The sequence below is a fragment of the Protopterus annectens genome, chromosome 2.part1 (genome assembly GCF_019279795.1).
Source record: "Protopterus annectens isolate FY-2018-M chromosome 2.part1, PAN1.0, whole genome shotgun sequence".
NCBI lineage: Eukaryota > Metazoa > Chordata > Ceratodontiformes > Protopteridae > Protopterus > Protopterus annectens.
Genome location: NC_056729.1, coordinates 1,254,237,554 through 1,254,262,273, shown reverse-complemented (window position 1 = coordinate 1,254,262,273; position 24,720 = coordinate 1,254,237,554). Strand labels below are relative to the sequence as shown.

General features: G+C 36.8%; 1 protein-coding gene across 1 annotated transcript in view; it reads right to left on the bottom strand.

Annotated features, from left to right (window-relative positions):
• BLK (BLK proto-oncogene, Src family tyrosine kinase) overlaps positions 1 to 24,720 on the bottom strand; it is a 961,491-nt gene that overhangs the window by 45,534 nt on the left and 891,237 nt on the right. The window contains exon 12 of the mRNA XM_044062787.1: positions 196 to 346. Coding sequence (XP_043918722.1) covers positions 196 to 346 — 151 coding nt within the window. The remainder of the gene's footprint in view (positions 1 to 195; positions 347 to 24,720) is intronic.

The window sequence follows — 24,720 nt, the reverse complement described above, 5'->3', positions numbered from 1 at the left end:
GTGCTAACCTAGTTAGAAAAAGACGAAAAACACTAATCAGACTAACGTCTACTCTACTAGAAGGTATTAGCTAAGGAAGCACAAATGTGTCATACATTTATACAATATATATGCACATTTATACAATGTATATGCACAGGAGTTGGTCTAGTGTGTTAAGGTGTCTTACACAAGTCAGGATAAAGGCCAACCTACCTTCTTGTGCTGTATATTCATTCTCAATAAGCCTGGCCAGTCCAAAGTCGGCAATTTTACAGCAAAGACTCTCAGATACTAGTACATTTGCAGCCCTCAAATCTCGGTGAATGTAATTTTTTCTTTCAATATAAGCCATTCCTTCAGCAATCTAAGTAAAAAAGAAAATACCTGATTAATCTGCAGCTAAAAAAGAAGTACATGAATATATTCTGTTTTACAATAGCATTCTCCCACTGTAATGGCTACATGTTCCTAACTATACTGTGGCTGACCTTGTATACTAAACCTTCCAGACTAGTAAATGGTAACTCACAATCCACAAACAAAAAACAGCCAGCACCTGTGTTAACACTACATTATGACATGAGGGAGGCCTGTCCAGTGCTCTCTAAAAGTATTGAACTTGGTGCACTCATTGCAACAAATTTATAGAATACAATGTTTCAAATATGTTTCTAAAAAATAATAAATATCATGCCATTTTGACAGAAATATGGAGTCTCATCAGATCATAAAGAAAACAGTACAGCACTAAAACTACATATAAAGCACAAAATAATGTCTTAATAAACCACAGTATCTGGGTGAGGACATGTACTACAGATGTGAACTATTGGGTCTACTACAAGTGCTCATGTAGCATTAGCTCATGACATACTTCCCTACTCACACAAGCTTGTGTTGACAAGTGCCCTAACATCCACAGACTCAATTCCCATAAAGTTAGCAAAGGCTAACTATCTCTCCCAGAAGCCTGACTTATCACCTGTTCCCCTAAACTTAAACTTTTGATTGGTCCATAAAGTTAAAATCCCTCTCCCCTTCATAACCCTCTGTTCCCCTCTGTTTGGCTCTGTTAAGCTAAAATCCACCTCCCCTCACAAATTATCATCTCCCATTCTCTCCGTAAACTTAAATTTTCCCCTTCCCTTCCTAACTCTGACCTCTGCTACCTTCTGATCACACCCTAAACCTAAAATCCCCCTCTCTAACCTCTGCTAAACCAAACCCCCCCTCTTCTCCCAATCACTCCCTAAGCCTAAAATCCTCCTTCCCCCCAGCCCTAACGTTCAGATCCCATCCAATAACCTAAAATTCCCTCTCTCCTCCTAAACCTAAAATCCCTCTCCCTGTTACCCTTACCCACTTAAATGTTCCACAGCAAGTGGATTGTATCTGACCGCTGCAACAGCTGGGTCCCTGATCTCACATCTGAGTTTGAGCACCCATTTGGGCAGCTGGGTGGTCAGGCGTACAGCCCTTCAAGTCCTCAGCTGTGAGTTAGTGGAATTCAAGCAGTTGGGGATCAAGTGGCTGTAATATTTTTGAACTACTTTAATATAATTATGCAAAATATCATCCGCAAGAGGATTTTCCATAGTTTCTGTCTTCTGCTGTGCAGAGAACCACAAGAAGAAACTACTGGAGAACACAATCCTTAGACTGTCATATGATATCTATAAACACTTCTTCAGTAATGGGCATTCTGGGATTTATGATGAACAATATAATTTGCCAAATCTAAATGCTCCCTTCTAGGCAAGCCTTCCCATCAAATGGCTGATACTCAGGGGTTCAGTACAGCATTTAATACTCTGTCATTCATCTTGCAAAATGGTTGCCATACATAAAATCATTTTTTTTTCAGATACTTTTGATAGATGGAAGGGTTAGCACTTATCTTCAGCTGAGATAGTATGCCTAAACTTAAAAATAGGTAACCATCACTAAACAGAAATGTTTATAGCCTGTGCTGGTGACATGGAGGGAATAAAACCCTAACTAAGGCACAGGTGACCTGAGGTTGATTACTGACTCAAAACATTGATGGCACAGACAGGGGGGATGGGCTTGCCCATCCTTGTAGGAGGGTGAACAGTCAGGCATACCTTTGCAATTGATCCCTGTGGAGGCCAAATATACACAAATAGTCTGTTCTTCAAGATGAGTGGGGCATTGGCTCACAATCAATACCAAATATTAGGAAAATAACAATCATAAAGATCACAACAGTGCCAAATTACAAAATGGAAAAATTCTGCATTAGGTATTTCCAATTCACTAGGCTATATCATATTCATTTTTTGTAATATAGTTGCCATTTCATGATGTCATATGTATAATCACGATTTTGATCATTTGACTGTGATTCTTCTTTTTATTGGAAAAACAAATGTTTCCTTGAAAAAGGAGAAATGTGATAAAATGTGATAAAATAGTGTTTATATGAGATACATCACTGTATATGGAAACTTAAAGCATGCAGTGGCATTTAACTGAGCGAAAACAGAAGAAGAATGCTGTATGTCGGGGAGACACATGTGAAATTAGTTGTAAATGGCATCATACAGCAAATCTACTGCCCGACAAATTCAGCTAAAATTTCACCTCCTCATCACCCCCAGTTCTCAGGAAATACCATCTACTACTCCACTGCCAATTATCACTAAAAAAACAGGTTGTCACTGCACTCTCTAAAGCTAAAACTACAGCTACAATGGGACCTGCTGATATAACAGGTTGCCCCTTAGACAGCTTAAATCAGGACTTATCAGGCTCATTAGGATCATGGAGGACAGCAGCAGTAATCTGTCTGCATAAACAAGGGCCAACTACTGACCAGGTAAATTACAGACCCATAAGTTTGACTAGTCTTATATGTAAGGCCATGGAACAAATAATCATGGACATGTTAAATAATGACATAGGAAACCTCCAAACAATGGACCCATCCTGGTTCAGCTTTGCCAAGGGCAGGTCTTGCCTACTGAATCTGGTGGATTTCTTTGAGAAAGACACTGAGGTCATGGATGAGAGTAAAACAGTTCATATCACCCACCTTGACCTGGCCAAGGCATTTGATACAATTTCCTACTCAGGTATTATAAATAAACACAAAACTGGGAATAAATCCCAAAATCACCAGATGGCTAGCCATTTGGCTCATGGACAGGACACGTGGTTAAAGTGGGTAAATCCAGATCCAGCAAGAGACCAGTTACTAGTAGACTGCCACAGAGCTCAATGCTAGAACCACTCCTGCTTGGAACATACTTCTCAGAAGTCATGAGTAATGTGAAAAGCCTCTGAATGACAAAGTTTGTCTACAACTGCAAGCTGGGGGCAATTACTGAATCCCCCAAAAGTGCAGATATCCTTGAGGAGGGTCTAGATCAGACAAATGATTGGTGCCAGAACCATGGCCTAAAATTAAATGTGAAAAAATACATTATCATACCCTTTGGGAAGTCAAATACCCCTGCAAATTACAACCCTTGGGAGGGTAGCCTAATGGTTAAGGTGTTTGCCTTACAAACACAAGGTGCAGCGTTTGAGGCTCACAAGGGATAATTGGCTAAGCTTAAAATTGCTCGCAAAGGCAGTTCGCCTAGTATGAACCTAAACAAACAAAAAAAAAACCATCAATAGCACACCCCTAAGAGTAGACTCAGAGGCGAGAGATCTAGGTATGCAGATAGATAGCAGACTGAACTTTGACTTCCATGTGTTTATTTTTATTTATTTAACATTTGTTGACTGGGAATGTCCAACTAGGTTCCACAGAGCCTGTTTTTAGTGGAGGCCCGGGGAGAAATGCTCCAGGAGTACCCGGAGGAAACCCACACGAACACAAGGAGAACATGCAAACTCCACACAGACGGCACCCCAGCCGAGAATCGAAATGGAAAACCTCTTGCTGTGAGGTGACAATGTTAACCGCTGCACCACTGCGCCGCCCTATATGTTTGTTCACAGTGGTGAAGAAGTCTTAATATGTGGCACAACTTATGAGTAAATATGTGGCATCCAGATCCATGGAAATTGTAGCCCCTATCCATGTGAAACAGTATTCCTCCCTAGCCCAATTCAAGTGTAACTTAGACAACTGGATGGGAAACAGGAAATTCATCGCTGGTTTGGCACCTATATCTCTAATGGACACAGGCAGCCTGTAAATGGTTCATTTCCCAGGCCCCTACTTGTAAATGTTTCATCTCCTAAGCCCCTGCTTACACTTATCAAGGGTACAAGACCTTGTCAGAGATTTGGGAATGCATAAGTAGGCTTAAAAAGGCCCTTGTGGTTGTTAGCCTAGTAACCACTGTACTCAGCCCTCATTAGACCAATAATCGAGCACAATGCGCCATTTGGCATGTACTTGACTAAGCACTTAAAGCAGCTGAAGCGACCTCAGAGGTTCCTCATAAAGAAAATACAGGATGTAAATAACATGTTCTATGTGGATAGACTAAAAGCTCTATCCCTTTACTCTGTCTCCTACTGACTATTAAGGGGTAACCTATGTTTGACCTACCCAGTCCTAGTGGAGCTGCTACATATCCACAAGTCAAATAGCATGAGAATTTCCTGATCTGGGGATCTAAACTTAGTAAGCAACTCAAAAAAACATGCTTGAGAGACAGATATATGTCTCAGAGATTGTCACTTCTTTGAAACAGGCTTCCTATTCATGTCAGGCAGGGGTCTATATTACCATGTCGAAAGACATGTTCGACGAACACATCTTAATCCACATAGTAATATCGGCTCCCATCTCCAAGACATTGATATGGGAATTGGTCTCTTCATTGCAACACTTGCTTTGGACTGTTCTTCCCAAGAAATACTCCCGCACCTTAGTTGGGAGGCATCCGTGCTCACTGTGGTTACTGGGGGAGACAGAATGAAGGGGCAACAAATGAAAATGTCATCTGACAGGATTCACCAGTGAATATGATTTTTGCATACCAGAGTAACTTTGACTGGGAAGTATACGGGCTGTCAAAGAATAGACCACTGAACAACTACAGTCCTTGAAGAACACACACACAGTAGAGTGTTAATGGGACTAATACTGTAGATGCTGCCATAGAACATTTTGGGCCTGAAGAATAGGCCTGGCAGAATAGGGCCTGAAGAATAGGCCTGGCAGAAGGAGCAGGATAAGAAAGAATTTGATGAGCCTGAGACCTCATTCTGCATATACAATGAGGCAGTAAAAAATCTGTCTGATTTATTGTGTTTAGATGAGCACCATTGAACTACAGGCTCTGTACTGGTAGCAGTTTGGATTTGGGAATATTGAGTGTAATGCCTATGATTGGCAAATCTGGAGCAAATAGTCTCTTTACTGCTCTAAGAGATGCATGCTTGGGGCAGTGAGAAGCCAGTCACCTAGTATGAAAACAATCAGAATTCTTGCAGTCTCAGGTGAGCTGCTACCACTGCCATACACTTGGTAAACATCCTGGGGGCTGTGGTAAGTCCAAAGAGCAGGACACTGAACTCATAGTGTCTGGCTCCAAACCAAAAGTGCAAGTGTCTTTGGGAGCATCTCTTTATTTTTATGTGATAGTACAAGTCCTGAAGCTCGATTGACTACATCCAATTATCTTTGTGTAAAAGAGGTAGAATGGACTGAACCATGACCATTCAAAACTTTGATTTCCTCACACATTGGTTCAGGATGCTGTTTTCCAAAATTGGTCTCAGGTCCCCTGTCTTCTTCTGTACTAAAAAGAACTTTGAGTAAGCTCTGAATCCTATCTGGTTTGGTGGGACCTTTTGCATAGCTCTTTTGTCCAGTACCTTCTGAATTTCTTGAGCTGCAGCTTCTATCTGAGTGGTTGGAACATCAGGAAGATTTCTTATTTTGGAAGAGGGTGTTTGAGCAAATGGTATAAAGTAATCTCTGGATATTATTTTTAGCACCCAAGAATCTTTTGCTATAGCAACCCAGACATCTAGGTGCAAGGACAACTGTCCCCTGACTGCCTCTAGGGGCGGGCAGACAGGCAGCACTGCAGGAGCACTGAAAGGGTCAAGCTGGAAAGGAATCTCTGGAACACTGATATCGTGGGCCTCTTCCATTTCAACTTCCTCCTCTGCCTCTGAGGGAATTGTCTCTACATAAATCCTAAAAAGATCCCTGGGATTTACAGAACCACATTTCTTGCCTCCTCTTTGATTCTTGAAAAGAATTGTTTAGGGATAGAAAAGCAAATCCCTATGACAGTCAGAATCTTTCCTTCCTGTTCATAGTGGGATTTTGTTTCTTTCAAAGAAGGGCCAAAACAAGGATGTTCCATCAAAGGGAGCATTGATGAAAGAAGACTTGAAAGGCTCCACAAAATTACATAAATGCATCCAGGCATGTCTCCTAATGGCGATGCCTTAACCGGCAACTAGTGTGGTGTCTTCTGCTGCATGAGAAATCAGCCTAATAGCTGCATTGAACATAGATAAAATAGTGGCTAGCTGTGAAGATGATCTTTTGCAATCTTTTGTAGACATGGACTCCGAGAGAGAGAGTTTGAGAGTTCCTTGATCAAATCCCTCTGCACTCTTGTAAAATGCACCAAATAGTTCAGGGACCTCAAGGCAAATGTTGCTGAAGCAAACATGTGCTTTCCAAACCTGTGCAATGTCCTGGATGCTCTATTAGGGAGGTGGACAGAGCAGTCCTGTTTTGCTAGCTCCTTCTTGGTGGCTGCTGCCACAACCATTGCATCAACAGGCACTCCTTTGCTCCAATGGGCTTATCTTTTGGAAGTGCTAATTGTGTCTGGATGATGTGGGATAGGTTCAACAGAATCTGGTTCCTTCCATGCCTGGTGAGGGACTAGGTTGATACGCCCATCAGTCAGGGGAGTCACCCAAGATGTAGATGGGCCAGCACCAAAAGTCTCCAGAAATACCGACTCCTAAGGGGAAGGTTATCTTATGACCATCCACCTTTCTGCTTAAGGATTTCCAAAATGCCTTCAAATGAGATGTCATCAGGTGGTGATCTGGGGCATCCTTCCCCTTCATCAAAGTTAGTATCTTAAGTGAGAGATTTCAAGGGAGAAGCTATGTGCCTCCTTTTACACATTCTATTTTGGTGAACCTCCTCACCGGAATGCTCTAGGGAGGTGTCTGAAGAAAGGACTAGTTCTTCCATGGGAACTGTCTGGATGCTAGATGGAACTGGCTGTCCCTGTTAAGTAGGTCTGATGGGATTAGAGCTCAGAATCATAGAGGGAAAGCAGGTAGGATCTGAAGGTGTATGACAGACTGGATCTCTTGAATGAGAGAACACCCTTTCCACAATCTCAAATGGAGATGGACCAAGAGAAGCCGAGGCCAGCCACACCGGATCCGAGACTTCCTATGAAGGCTGATTATGACTTTGTCCAGATCCGTGCCTCAAGAAGGGAACTAGACCTCAGCTATCTAGCATCATGGCTCTGAGAGGCAAGGATGGCTCTAACATCATCAGAATAGATCCCAGCCCCACAGCTTTTCCCACCTTTAATGTGACCTATAACCTGTACAATTCAATTGAAAAACAAACAAGTCTGTTAGGGGAAAAAAATATAAAAAAATAAAAAAAGTACGATACACTGGTTATATAAGTGTGCACACCCTTAAACTAATACTTTGTTGTGTGTGCACACCCTTAAACTAATACTTTGTTGAAGAACCTTTTGATTTAATTACAACATTCAGTCTTTTTGGGTACACACCTGCCATCAATTAAAGAAACTTTGATTAACCCCAAATAAAGTTCAGCTGTCCTAGTTAGATTTTCCTGACATTTACTCAGTTGCCTACTACAGCAAAAGCCATGGTTCACAGAGAGCTTACAAAGCATCAAAGGGATCTCATTGTTAAAAGGCATCAGTCAGGAGAAGGGTACAAAACAATTTCCACAGCATTGGATATACCATTGGATATACCATGGAACACAATGAAGACCACAGCTATCTAGCATCACGGCTCTGAGAGGCAAGGATGGCTCTGACATCATCAGAATAGATCCCAGCCCGACAGCTCCAATGCCATCTCTTCAGCTCCGAGACATGTCCCAATTTGAACAAATTAGAATTGGTGAGGGAAACTGTTGACATCAAAGATGTAATTCTCTTTGGCTCAGAACTCTCAGATCCTGGGGCTCCAAAACCAAAGGATGGATTGGAGAAGGAGATATAACTGCATGGGCAGTGGCAGGAAAGCTCACTGATCCGATAGGAGACAGAGACAGTATAAAGGCCATCTGGATCTGAGCTCTGAGGAACTTTCTCATCATCTTATTCACTTCTGCTTCAGAAGGACTCCTGGAGGACCTGATAAATGAGGTAGCAGACTGAGGTCTGGAGTGTTTTTTGTCAAGCATGAACTTTATTGAGCAAGCTCTCAGTGTATAAGAAGTGCTATGAGATGGATCTGATGATTCAGGATCCATATATTGAATGGCGGGACTGGCTGAAATAACTATTGGATCCAAAGACTTAGGATCCATAGTTTTTCTCTATGGATTTGATGAACTCAGATCCGATGATCTTCAAATTTTTTGAGGAGGTTCCGAGGATGAAGAAGTCTTCAGAGACTTTGCTGGAGATTTTTTCTGTGCTCTGACGGAGCCTTGCATTGGTTGCTGGGGGGGTTGAGTCCTGGAGGAAGAAAAAGATGATGCAGGTAATAATCCTTTGAGGACTAGTTTGCCTCTTCTGTCCACAGTAGCCCTGGAGTTAAATGCAGCACAAATAGTACAGTCCGTACCCAGATGTGCTGCTCCAAAACAGTAAATGCACTCCCTGTGAGCTTCCGAGTTAGGAATTTTGTGCCCACAGAAAGTACATTTTTTTAAAACCTGTAGGCTTCTCAGCCATATTAGCTATCAATAACAAGAAAGGGCAAAAGGATAGATAAGAAATAGAGCTATCTTTTTTTTACAAGATAAATTAAGGCTATAGAAAGTAGGACTACTATCAATGGTAGTTAAAAATACCCTATTTATCTGGATAAGAAAGAGGGACAGGAAAGGGTAAATATATAAAGAAAGGTACCAACAATGGTGCATGAAAGTTATCTTGATAAGGTAGAGACCTAATGGATAAAATAAAATTGAAGTACTGAGAGAGAGGAACTATAAGGTAAATGATCAACCATGGAAAACAAAATGGTTTTGATACTCAAGGAACACTTACTACACAACCCAGAAAAAAATGCTGTGAGAGTAGATCCATGTCTATGCGTGATGGCAGCAAACAAGATCTGGGGCACTGGGGTTGGACATGGGTATTATGGGTAGAGGGAGGAGCTCAACAGTTGATCCTGTTAGTAAAATGTGGCCGAGTTGGATACGAAGCCCATACACTGAGGAAGAATGAAAACGACAACATCCGATCATTAGTTTATTTAAATCCAAAGCAGTGACTGCCATTTCCAAAGAAAAAAATCTTGTCAAACCAGCAAAGTATTTAACACTACTTTGTATATTTTATACCCATTAAAACTATTCTCTCATGATATCAAACCTGTCCAAGTGTTAAACCTACAGGTGTTCTCAGTGACTTCTTGATAAACCCTACTTTTTATGTTACTCTTAGAAAATTGGTCCACAAAATAAAACCATCTTCACCTGACACATAAATAAAAATAAAAATGCACCTTATTCTTCAAATGGTTTCAAGCTAACATACTCCAGTTCAACTTTACAAAAGCTAATCAAGTGTTATTCTTAAGTCTCAAACAGTTCTCTTCTATACCAAACATGCTGATTCAGGACCTAAATAGTAATATCAGTCCAAACATAATGGAGCAAAAATACATTGGACTTATCTTAGATCCATCTCTTAACTTCTCTACTCAGCTAAATACCAGAAGTCGCAACAATAAACTGAGTGATTTAGAAACTTTTGTACACAGGGATTCATTGTGAATTCCTCAGTTTTTAACAAACACAGATGATTAGGTTACAAACACATACACACACACACACACACACACACACACACACACACACACACACACACACACACACACACACACACACACACACACTGTTTCCTGGTAGGAGCTACTACTACCACTCCAGTGCCAACACCCCCCTCCTGCATACACAGTAAGCACTGCCACTATTCAGACGAATTTGGCATCAATGTCTGAATGACAGTAGCTCATAGCCAAGCAGTTCTACCTTCCAAAATAACATATGCTTTTTTAGAAACCAAGTTAGAATACTCACAGAGTTTATTTTAACATGAGATATTGCAGCTTTTGGCAGCAAGCAATGAATGTGAAAGCAGTTCCATTCTACTGTAAACAGCTCCATCATTACTAAAAAGAGCAGTTACAAATTCAAATCAAATAAAATGGCAATTCTACACCTATGAAAGTTATATAGTACTTTACAGTTACAAGCTAAAACACTTTTGCCACACACACATTGAAACTGAAATATATTTACTTTTTCAAAATGTTATTATAATGTATCAAGTCAATAAATAATGTACTTTTTTGCTTTCTGTTACACCCATCCTAGATGCCCTAGTTGAGGATCTCAATCACACTGCAAAATGAATGATTCAAAACAACTATATATATATATATATATATATATATATATATATATATATATATATATATTTTTTTTCTTTCTTTTACTGGCTGCACTGCCTGCAGGGAACTATATCAAGTAAATAACGAGCCCTGTTTCCCTGGTAGTAACTTCATTATTGCTAACTGTTGATAGTGGTTGCATATCTGCTAACAGAATATGTCATTACCATACTGATATCAACACAATTAACATATAATATCCTTCTACTATATATACCAGTCATCAAGCGGTAAAAAAAAATATTCTTTTATTTAAAATGCTAAGCACCTCACAGAAAGTGTCACATGATTTATGCAATCAATTATCAAAACATACAGTGCTGTATCCTATTTACTTAAGACAATATAAAGGTACAGTAATTCCCTGCAAATGCTTACTTCAACACTGGTTAGCTGTCTATACCCAGTGATCACCTATGAATGCATATCAAGTGACTTTTTAGATTATTTAGTCTGGCAGTTAGCACAGAGGATTAAGACAATGAGTTTTTTTTTTTTTTTTTTTAACAAGCTGCTTCATGTAGTCTAGTGTTTACCTTCATCTTCCATTTTTCCTACTGTGTGACTCTGAAAAGGTCACTTAACCAGACTGTGCTCTAGGGCATTTTGTGAATTTGGTTAAACTACTCAACCAACTACTGGATCATATGCCTACTAACTACCTATGAATCTATTTTAGCTATACTTTTGTCACATCATTCTACAAATTATTAAAACAAACTGCACCAAACCATGCATTATACTCTATGAAACATCTTAGCAGCCAATTTTTCCTTGACACTCAATCAACCAGCTAGAAGCTGCAATGAAACAGATTTTCTGCAATCCATTTCCCCTTCTGGGATTGTTTTAATAAAAACTAAGTTTGCGTGGCTGTCTTTTCTGCCTGATGCAGTCGTTAGATTTATGCTATGTTCCTCCCTACGGGAGTGTAAACTCTATAATGTAATCTATACTTAATAGTTGCTGTTAGTACTGAGGATTAACGTTATAAACTCTTCACCAGCTTCATTCTGCAGTCCAGAGCTTGATTCCCTCAGTCTCTATTTATCTGTGGAGTGACTCTGAGCAAATCAATTAACCACGTAATGCTTTGCAGAAATTAAGAAAGCCTCTTGGACAGCATGCTTATCAACTAACTATGACGCTAATTAATTAAATAAGAGAGTGTACTAGGTCAAAGCTGTGTATTAATTTGCTTCTATGGAAATTGCCTTCCTGATGTTATAATGAGGTTACTCTAATCATTTTAAATAGGCTCTGCAGTGTATTCTGACTTTATAGCTGGTACATACGTTCATCTAATTTTAAAGTTGCTCTTTTTCTATTTCCTCTAACAGGTGCCTGATGTTAACTATTCTAGTTGTACACTTATATTTTTCTAAGTAGGCAAATTTAACTTTTTTTAACCTCTTACTACCACTATTTCTAGTATTATATCCATGTTATCTGGGACTTCGATCCTCATGGTTATCAAGTTCTCTGCTTCCAATTAAATTGTTATATATTTACATGTTTACAATTTTTACAGTTGTTTGTTATCCACTAGATGACTGCCTTTATTTTTTTAACTTTTAATGTTTTACATTTTACTTATTTTACATACATGCTTAACCTTATTTTTAACACTAAAGGTCAATGCTTCCCTACTTTTCTCCTCTCTTTTTCTACTTATTATATTGCTTTATTCCCTATGGTTACCAAATAAGCACTGTTTTGAAACCTAACTTATAAATGTTATATGTTTCTCACTTATAATAACAAGCGTTATATTCAATTTTACTGGGAAGGCTTTTTATGTTCAACTCTTCCATTATGATAGCCATGTTATAGTTAGAGTGATCACGGATACTGATCAAATTGCTCAGAATTGCATTCCTTTGAATAAAAATGTTTGTGTTGTTCTGTTATCATTAGGAATTGTTCATTCTTGTATCTAATTACAGCTAAATGCTTGACATTCCCTGAAAATATGTTGTACATTTTAGCTTGGAGGTTATTCTGAGCTTCCATTTTTAGTGCCCTGGAAAAATTTTATTGCCAGTGTCTTCTGTTGTCCATTTCACACTATTTATCAGTATTAGCATACACCTTTCCTATACCTTATATCTTTTTCTCAATATCTTTTCTTTGCAAGACTGATGTTAAAACTCATGCCATGGAATATTAATGAAATCTAAGTTCCCCATGTAAAAAAATGTATTTCTTCATTTGTTTTATAAATTTGATGGTCACATTGCACTAATTAAAGAAATATCCAAGTCTTCTAGCCAAATAAATGCTTTGCAAAACAAATATGCAAAATATATTAAGAGATACTAGCCTACTTTAGAAAAAAATATTACTATTCATATTATTTCTACCAACTCTGATAAATCTGCCCATCGGTTCACTGTCTCTTATTAAGACTCCCTATTCTTAATGCTGGAGTCCTGTTGACTTTTTCATATCCATTGTCATTCTGTTAAATACATTTCCCATTTTTTTATGTTCACTGTAAACAAAGAACACTGAACTTGAAGTTCTGACTCCACTCTCTCTGTTACATACTATAGCACAACTTTGTGATTATGTATAATGCCTACCATGCACCATCTATGATATTACAGTTTAACCTACTTTTTAAACATGTGGGCATCATACAGCAAATAAATATTCTTCATATTTATTCATTCTTCTTCTCATATTATTGGGTGCTACAATAACTAGAAACCTAGAACACTGGACATAATTACCCTAGATTCATTATGATAACAATCAATTTTAAATTCTTCCCTAGATAACTTCAATGATAAGAAACATCTGTTAATTATTGCTTTGTCAGCTCTTACAAAATTCTGTATAACAACGCAATGTACTTCTTTATATGAAATCTCCATCCCTAAATTTCCGGGCTGTATTACAGAAATAATTATATATTATGCTTTTGGTAGCCCCAGAAGATGACTTTCTCTTTAGAACAAATATAAAAGTTCATCTTAAATCTCCTTGTAAATTGATACATTTCTTTGTACAACTGGACATAACTGACTTCATCAATCACTCTGTTAGTTTGGTTTGTTTATTGGCAACACTGAAGCATCATGCTTTTTTAAAGAAAATGTTAACCAAATTGTGAGAAATTCTAGAGTAACTAATTCAGTAAGAGGTAGCATTTAACCCTCCCCTTCCCGCTGTCATTCATCAATCTTTTTCAAAGGAAATAACCTCAAAAAAGTTTGACCACTAAATAGAAAGAAGGAATGTTGTGTTTACATATATAGACTAGTTCTAGTTAAATAAAATATTTATATAACAAAATTAATTTGTTTATTGGAGGACAGGAGTACTTTATGTCTCAATATAGCATTCATTGCTATTTTATAACTATTGGAAGCTTATTTGAAAGCTTTATGGTATACCAAAGTTAAACTCGTTATTCTGCAGGCTCCTTTTTGATTCTTTTACTCCAAGTCAGTTTTGTTAGATAATTTAATTTTTTTTGAAATATAAAGTAATCCTTTTGGTGCCTTGAGCTGCAATATGAAAAATCTTAACCACTTCTTATGGTGAATATCAACTGAGCTCAGTCTCACAGACTCACATTTTACCACAGTATGGAATTCAGATACTGAAAAAAATAGTTCTGTAGTCTTACTCCACCAGAGAAGAATCATGATGTATGTCTACCACATGTAAAACAGAATCCTTTTATAAAGAAACCAGGTCAACAAAATACAAATAGTGTTGAAGGCTAGCCCATTCCCTCTGGTACCCAGTATATTCTATAAAATATTTTCCATTGAATAGTCCTCTTTCTTAAGGTGGTGCATCTTCCCCTGCTGAAGATTGCATCTTATTCCTCATGCTTTCCTTGCTGACAGAACTTATTATTAATATTTTGTAAAGGAAAGCTGAAGAGATTCCTGCTGAAAATAGGATGAAAGCTTCAAATGTAATGTCTACATCAGGAGGTTCACTTTCAAACTGCTTCAAAGAAGCAGATTCTGATGACAAAAGTAACCCTTTTGTATGAAAGACTGATAAAAGACACTGAAACATTTAATTTGACAGGCAAACAAATATAAGACTCACTCAATTTACTGGAAAAGTGACTATTCAGACCTTATGAGAACACAGAAGAACAACTGACCAATATTTCAGCCTTGACAGACAAAACAGGAAATCTGGAAAGTAGTATGAATTTCTGCAAGGGAAAGTAGATGACTTAGACAACCAGTCTTGGTATGAACACACATGTAAGAAGCAGCCAGCTGAGATTTTTGTCATCGTGCAGTGTAAGCAAGTTTGACACGAAGGGCGTCGATGTAATTTAACATCAAATAGTCATGTATGCCCCTACCTTGTGCTGTAAAGTGGCTATGACATCCTCCCAAAGGAGCTGTCCTTACACAATAAGGGCCACTTACTTAACTGGTCACTGTCCTTTGACTTGGCCATTAGAGTACACTGTGTAAACCAATTACTCTGAATCCCCTGGCTTATTGGTGTCTGCATTCAAAAAATGAAAGAAAACCTGATTTACTTTGTGCCACTATGCTAATTACTGTGTGCCAACTATAAACTGATTGGTTTTTGTAATAAAGGGCCTGTGGCTGGGTCATAAAGCAGTCTAGGCTTGATGATCAAACTGAATAGTGGGCACTTTCACATTCCATCCCTCCTGTGAGTCTAGCTCACTGTACTAAAATGTACTCCAAAGTCTCCTCTGAGTCAGGTCACCCCATCCACTTGGCCACCATCTTCCTTCATAGGGCAGGTATGAGTTATGTGTTATTACATTTCTACTTGTATGTAGAGTAGTGTAAAGACCTTGGTAGTGTGTTCTATTTGTAATGCTTTTATTCTAGTTGGATAACTATGTTTGTTGAGCTTGCCCTCTTTAACAGGTCGGTGATTCAAGAACGTAATTTAATTTGCAGGTGCTTTGGTATATACAACATTATTTTGAACACACTGGTCAATTTAATGGATGCTTACCAAATCATGGTTTTGTAATTTGCTTAGGAGACTAGTGCCATATCCTGATAATTTGCTCTCCATATCTGTACACATTTTATCACTGTGGTGCTCTATCACTGCACATCATGCTATACCTATTTTGAACTTGCCTTCATAAACTTTGATATCTTCTCTCTGTTGTTAAGTTAGCCCATCTTCTCCTACACTATGTTCCTTCCTCTATCTCTAGGAATAAGCTAGCATCCTATGCTCTAACTTTATCATTTCCATGAAATATTAAGTATTGTTGTGTTTCTCTCTTCTTATTTCATTCCTTTCAGAAGTTGTTTGCTCTCTGTCCCTTAAATAGCAAGACCTACATAACATAAAAATTATCAGTGACATCCATCCAAACCTCAGCATATTCAAGCAGTGAGAGCATCTTCCAAGAAGATCCTTTATTGCTACCACCTCACCCACAGTTCCACCATGCCCTTCCTCTATACCATATAAACTTGCAAAGTATTTATAACAAACTCCCTGAAGTCCATGCATGGATAATACTACGCACTCCAGACATCTTAGTTGCCACAGAAACATGGCTCTGCCAAGAAAAACAAAATGAAAAAATGTCCCTGCCAAGCTATAACATTATCAGATTAGACAGAGCCAACAAAAAAGTTGGCATTGTCCCTATTTTCTACAAAAATACACTATATATTTATTTTTCCCCCACACCTAGGCAATTTACTGTAACTCAGAAGTACTACTAACAATGATAAAACTAAACACCCACAAGACACTCCCAGTCATATGGGTATTTATATATCCCCAGGTAGTGATAAAACACTGAAAGATATCCTTTTCTAGGCCTCCTCAAAAATCTGTCATACAACCATAATACTGGGTTATGTTAATATAGATCAGCAAACCATACAGTCTGAATATCCAACCAGTAATATGCATCTATACAAGCTCACCCAACTTATAACCATACTAACTAGATATAGCAAAGAAACAACCAGACAAGCAACCCCCAGTTGAATCCTAACATCTTCTCCAAATAACAGTGATGAGCAAAGCAGCACGCTTTAAAACAAAGCACAAATCCAAAAAGAAACGATGGCAGAATAGCACAAAAACGAAGTTTAATTCACGAAGTAAAATCCGCAAGATAAAATCCAGTAAAACACACGAAAACATGCTGTAATTACGCTGTTATAGAACCACAAGTGAGCGCTTTCATCTCCAAAGGGAGATTTCTTCAGACTAATGGTTACAACACACTGCTTTATTAAAATACTCTTAGCAATTAATAAGGTGCTTCAATTAAGCAATCCAATTAAAAGTTATCAGTTTAAAATGTGTTTGAACTACAACATTCTTAAACTATTCTGTATACCTGAAAACTAACCTAATGTTTAAAACCTTTCCTTTTTAAATACATAATGAATTCCTCTCTATTGTTTAACCCTGGCAGAAAACACGCATTTAATCTCACTTGCCAACAGTATTCAAGCCACCCCAATTCTTCTTCAATATTTATCTTTGGAACATTGGGATGGATAAAATCTATAACTAAACATTTGAAATTAGTCTTACATTTACTTTCTAAATAATGTTTTGCCAAAGCATTTTTGACATCTCCTTTGCCTATGGCATATTGATGTTCATAAATTCTTCTATACAATTCCCTTCCTGTTCTACCAACATAAAATGAGTTGCAATCTAAACATATTATTAAATAGACAACATTTTTAGCCTGGAACATATATCTTAGTTTTGCCCACAAAAATCTCATGCCTATCTGTATATAAATAACTACAATAGTTACAATTAAAACATTTATACATTCCTTTTCTTTTTTCTACTACTCTACTTTTATTTAATTTTCCTTGAAAAAAATCTTTAAAATTGTTTGCTCTTTTTTGCACAAACTTAGGTTTATCGCCTAACTTCTGTAATAAATTAATATTGGTTTTAAAAATTCCCCAATTTTTTCTTACTATATTTTATGACATAAGAATCAGTACTATTTTGTACTGCCAAAGCAGTGGTAAAATCTGCTGAAGATGTTCTATTCAACTTCTTTTTCTCATTTTTATTTCTGTTTACAATTTCTTCTGTCATAACTTCCTTAATCATTTCTTGGGGATAACCTCTATTTAACATCCTTTCACAGATGTTATCAGCTTCTAGATGAAAAATTTCATTATCATCTGTTAGATTACTTATTCTCTTTATTTGTCCTTTGACAATATTCTGTTTAGTTTTTTTGGATATAAACTTGAATAATGTAAATACATATTATTTTGAAATTCTTTTTTATACATTTTTGACACTAATTTTACATCTTTTTTATATATAGTGAGGTCTAAAAAATTAATATTTTCAGTATTGATATTATATGAAAACTTATTATAAGAACAGACATTATCAATATATTTCAAAAACAAATTTAATTCTTTGACCATCCCACTCCAAATAATCAGAATATTGTCAATAAATCTTAACATTTTGATGATATTTTTCACAAACCTACTTTCTAATATATTTACTGTTTCCCAGCCTTGCATGAATAAATTAGCATAGCTAGGTGCTAAGGCTGCACCCATAGCTACCCCATTGACTTGGACAAACAATTCATCATAGAATTCTAAATAATTATAACTTAATACTAAATCTATCATTTCCATTAGCAGACTAATAGTATAGTATTTATAGAATAGTATAGTATTTATAGAAACTTGAAAGTTTTTTCTCCAGCTGAAGACAATAATGTAAGCAAAGGGCAATGTTAATAATATGAATAATATATGTCTTTATTCTGTTTTTTTTTTCCTGTTCCTAATATAAATGTGACTAACGACATCATAAACAAATATCCAAAAGACTGCAAATCTTGGTAACAATCCGGTGTCTACCAATAAGCGGAACAATGCCAAAAGACAACTCTTTGCTTTAAAAAACAGATTTAATCCACATAACGCCAACCTGAACGCACAAAATTCTCACTGAACAACGGACAAAAACAAAACGCTGAATGCAGTTTAGCGCTTTCAACCAATGCAGTTTGGTCTTCTTCAGAACTGCAAATAGAAGCATTCAATACATATATATAAACTTTATGGCGCCAAAGAGCAAAGCATGTCTTAAAGGCACATGTATAAAAAATACATATCTATGAGTCATTACTAATTTTACATACATAACCCTATAAATTCATTATTGCACCTCTACTGAACTCATAAACATCATAAAAGTTCTATTAAAATATTTCAATTGCCTACAAATAATACATAAATTTAATGAACCAACTAATCGGAACACTATATATACTGATGTACATAGAATGAAGTAATATAGTCTCATAACATAATACATTCCATGGTAACATTACTTGCTCAAATGAATTCATATGAATTACCTATGGAAACGACTAAGCGTTCACTCAAAGATGTAAATTCTATAATGCCCATATGAATTCATTTGAGCAAGTAATGTTACCATGGAATGTATTATGTTATGAGACTATATTACTTCATTCTATGTACATCAGTATATATAGTGTTCCGATTAGTTGGTTCATTAAATTTATGTATTATTTGTAGGCAATTGAAATATTTTAATAGAACTTTTATGATGTTTATGAGTTCAGTAGAGGTGCAATAATGAATTTATAGGGTTATGTATGTAAAATTAGTAATGACTCATAGATATGTATTTTTTATACATGTGCCTTTAAGACACGCTTTGTTCTTTGGCGCCATAAAGTTTATATATATGTATTGAATGCTTCTATTTGCAGTTCTGAAGAAGACCAAACTGCATTGGTTGAAAGCGCTAAACTGCATTCAGCGTTTCGTTTTTGTCCGTTGTTCAGTGAGAATTTTGTGCGTTCAGGTTGGCGTTATGTGGATTAAATCTGTTTTTTAAAGCAAAGAGTTGTCTTTTGGCATTGTTCCGCTTATTGGTAGACACCGGATTGTTACCAAGATTTGCAGTCTTTTGGATATTTGTTTATGATGTCGTTAACCACTCCAGCGGCTTCCGGCGAGAACGCCAACAGCTTACTCCTTCTGGAGAATCCAGCGCCTGTGGATCATAACCTGTCTGCATCGGACAACAAAAACGCTACTGAAGCATTTACATCTGAACTTGCAGAATTGAGAGGTGAGGTCAAACAGTTATCTTCATTGGTCACTAGGTTATTACAGGGTGACATTGCTTGTTATCAGCGTGATTTTTTCAAACCCTCTAACAGTATTAATGGTTCCAAGAACCAAGATGCGATACCCGTGGTAGGGTCGCAAGGACAAGGGGGGAACAGCAATGTAATACCTTTTGTGACCGACAATGGGATTGTTAAACATCCTACTCTTACTAGACAAGGCAACAAGGGCAATTTTCAAGCCAGTAATGACTTTTTGTCTGACCATGTGGGAGAACATTCTAATGATAGCTTTGACATTCCCAATGGACAGAAATCTTCACACACCAGTCCTACTCCAGGTCTGGACATTATTGCACCGTTATCTAGCAGCAACATTAATATTTCTGATTGCACCTTTGACTTTTCAATTTATGACTACGACTTGGAGGCCAAGAGGGTTGGCACCAAACCCAAGAGGGGACCACCTCACAAGACTTATTCTACTGTGACTGCCAACAGGGTTAATTTCCATATGAATGAGTCTGGCAAGCACCCACACCATCCATCACCAGCATTGGGGTCTGGTACTGGGGTGCATGACTTTGACTTATTTAATCAATTTTTGTCTTTTGACTTCATTGTTGACAACAATGCAGCAGGTGACAAGGTGACATCGACATCCAGTCGTTCCAACACCCGTGAGACTGTCAATCTAAAGACCATGATTTATTCCTTAGGAAAGAAGCTTAAGACCATCAATGGACTCAAAGTGGACATTATGTATTTGCAGAAATGTATTGATGAGAGGATAGTTCCTAAAGGGTTGAGATTTTTTAAGTTACCCTTAGGCATTGATTTAACTGAAGAGTGTATGAAGGATTTCAACGACTTCTTTGATAAATGTGGATTCAATTATATTGGTTTACTTATGAAGTTTTATGATGAGAAATTAAGTAAGGCCATACATGAGGTTGAATTAATGAACACACAAATAGTCAATGACTTAGTGTTCAAGGATTGGGAAAAACTTTACAACAAACAATATACTGAAGCTAAAAAATGGGCAAACACACTATGCAAGAGGAAAACAGATAAAATTGAGAGGGATAGTGCACAATATCAACAAAAAACAGCATATGTGTGGCCGAGGAAAAGGAATTTTCAGGGGAATTCATCTAGGGACCCTGACACTAGAGGCAGTGATGGGGTGTCGCGCATTGATATATATCATGAGTTTGAGGGGAATCCTAGTACTGTTGTACAACAGGATTTTCGGTCAAATGGGGGAGTGAATCACCCCCCATTTCAGAACAGGGGATACAGGGTCTACACCAGGAGGAAGTAGGTAGGATGGAAGCCCCTACGTTGTTCTTCACACCTAGGGGGAATCCATCCGATTCAGCAGACACTCACTGTCACTCATCAGAGAATAGACCATCTGAAGGTATTGGTTTAGAGGGAGATGATTCGATAGTAGTTAAAGGAAGGATGGTGTCGTATCGGCATTTTCACATATTCAACTATACGGATTTGACTATAGACAAAGTATATTTTCAATTGATGGAGAAAGGGTTGAAGTACATACCCAATCCCAAGTTTTCACTAACTGAAGTATTGATAGACTTCAAAAAATACATCAGGAAAATCAATTTGGAGGTTTATTTTAAAGACAAAAACATTACCTATGGTACAAATGAGGATAGGAAAGCTATTAATGGGTCAAATTTGACCATAAGGAGTAAATTTACACCACCAAATAATCCAACTATTGACACCTTTGATAAGGTTGTCACTAGGGAAATATATAATGCATACAAACATTTTAACAAGGCTGATGAATTCAGTAATTTGTCCATAGAGGAAAGGGACTTACTTAAATCTATTAGAAGTAACAAATCTATTAGATTGATGAAACCCGACAAAGGGGGGGGGCATAGCTATTTTTGATAGTATGAAATATACACAAAAAATTTATGACATATTGCACAATACAGCGAATTATGTCACAATTTCAAGGAATCAATTACATATTGCCTACCGTAGGATTGACTCCTATATTGAGGAATTTCTATTGGATGGGAGAATTACCATCGAAATTTATAAATATATCAAAGTAGAATATCCTAAGTTGGCAACTATGGTGGGCATTCCTAAAACCCATAAAAATTGTGACGACCCCCCCCTGAGACCTATAGTGTCGGGCAGTGAATCAAAAACTTTCAAGATGGGGAAGTTTATTGATACAACTTTAAAGAACATATATACACTGATTCCACATATGGTAAAGGATTCGTGGTGTTTTCTTTCAAACTATCCAGTTTCCAGTCCTGAGAATATAGAGACCAAATATGTTATCACCATTGATGTGATAGACTTATTTACATGTATCCCTAAGGAAAAGGGTTTAGAAGCCTTTTCCAATAGCCTAAGGAACCATACAGATTTATCATGGGATACTATCTGTTTGTTAACTGAAATGATGTCACTAGTTCTGGAGAATAACTACATTTACTATGAAGGTGAGATCTTCCAGCAGACCAGGGGAGTAGCGATGGGGGCGGCTTGCGCCCCCATCTATGCTAACCTGGTCATGCTCAATTGGGAAGATGAATTTTTGTTTAAGAACCCACTGTTTTCCAAAGTTACATACTATTCCAGATTTTTAGATGATATATATCTGTTGTGGCAAGGAACTTTTGATGAAATGCAGACTTTTATAGATTCCATCAATAATAGTAGTGACTATTTGAAGTTTACTTATGCGTTTGATTCTAAGGGCTTGCCATATTTGGATACATTAGTAACTTATCAGAATGGGATAGTGAGTTCCAAAATCTTTAGAAAATCCACCTTCTCCAACAACTATCTCGAGTTTACTAGTTGCCATCCTCCTAGATTGAAAGTTAATGTTTTTAAGGGACAATGCATTAGGGCTGTTAGAATGGTATCGGATCCAGTGGATTTACAGGTGGAACTTTCACAAATTCAGTGTTATTTTAGTGAACGGGGTTACCCACAAGTTATGATGGATGATATCATCACAGATATTATGAGGAATCGGGGTACCAAATATACAGCATTATTAGGTTCGGGTGATATTCAGAATTTGCCTGTTTTGAACAACAATGGATTGGGACCCAGTTATCTAAGAGCATGTATAATACCATACAATACAGGGTCGGACAAAATCAAACAAATTATAGTCCAATTTTGGCATCTGATTAGTACAGACCAATATTTGGTTAATATTTTGGGTAAGAAACCGAATTTTGTATATCGGATGGGCTTTAATATGAAGAAACTATTTGAACATCCTATCATAGAGGCCAACAACTCTAGAGCTGATAAGTGTAGTAACAAATGTGGTTGTTGCAATTTTTGTAAATACATGTATTGCAAAGGTGATTTTAGTTTGGAGAATGGACATAAAAGTAAAATCAAATGTAAAAAGGGAAATTGCAACACCCGACAGGTTATTTATCTAGCGAAATGTGATTCCTGTGAGGCTTTTTATGTGGGACGTACAGAACGAAGCATTAAAAAGCGCATTTATAACCATTTATACAGCATTAGGGTGAAGGATCTTACCAATGCTTTATCTAGACATGTACAACAGTTGGGTGAGACACACATGTTTAAATTTGTAATATTGGAAGTTATACCAAACAATCCTAGGGGTGGTGATATTAAAACTCTCATTGCATATAGGGAAAGTTGGTGGCAGCTGTTCCTAGATGCGACTACACCACCAGGATTAAATGACTGTATATCAATTAAAAGCCTCCTTATCTAGAATGCACCCATTATTGTAATTTATCCACAAGATACACCAGTCTACGAGTGCATTAGTGGATATTTGAGATACCATTTTGGCAACCTTGGTATTTTCTATAGTCGAGTCACACAAATATAACATAATTTTTTACAATTTTTACACTTTTTTCATATCTTAATATACTTTATTATTCGCATACATAGTTTCTGTATATATATATTTTTGTTTTTCATCTTAATTTCATATATCAATACAAATTTACATTTACTTATATATCTGTATATATTTTTGAGAATATGTTACGGGATCTTATGTACATTTATTTTTAGATATATACTATACACACTGTCAATTCAGTGTATATTTACATTTATATTTATATTTATATTATTACTTTTTAGTATACCTGCATAGATGTATATTTTATACACACAATTTTTATATATTTTTCAACATCATATTCGTTACAGGGGACTGCATAGTTATTGATTTTGATTGATCTTTTTGATTTTATAGTTAATCAATGTACTTAATTATGGGCATTATAGAATTCACATCTTTGAGTGAACGCTTAGTCGTTTCCATAGGTAATTCATATGAATTCATTTGAGCAAGTAATGTTACCATGGAATGTATTATGTTATGAGATTATATTGCTTCATTTTATGTACATCAGTATACATACTGTTCTGATTAGTTGGTTCATTAAATTTATGTATTATTTGTAGGCAATTGAAATATTTTAATATAATTTTTATGATGTTTATGAGTTCAGTAGAGGTGCAATAATGAATTTATAGGGTTATGTATGTAAAATTAGTAATGAATCATAGATATGTATTTTTTATACATGTGCCTTTAAGACACGCTTTGTTCTTTGGCGCCATAAAGTTTATATATATGTATTGAATGCTTCTATTTGCAGTTCTGAAGAAGACCAAACTGCATTGGTTGAAAGCGCTAAACTGCATTCAGCGTTTCGTTTTTGTCCGTTGTTCAGTGAGAATTTTGTGCGTTCAGGTTGGCGTTATGTGGATTAAATCTGTTTTTTAAAGCAAAGAGTTGTCTTTTGGCATTGTTCCGCTTATTGGTAGACACCGGATTGTTACTAATATAAATGTGAACAATAGCAATTAGTGTTTAAATAAGAACACTTACAATAAACATCAGTTTATGAAAACTATTTTGTTGCTAAATGTCATATTTAACTCTTTAGAATAGCTATGTTAGTACTAACAGTATGCTAGCAAATCAGTAACATCTAAAT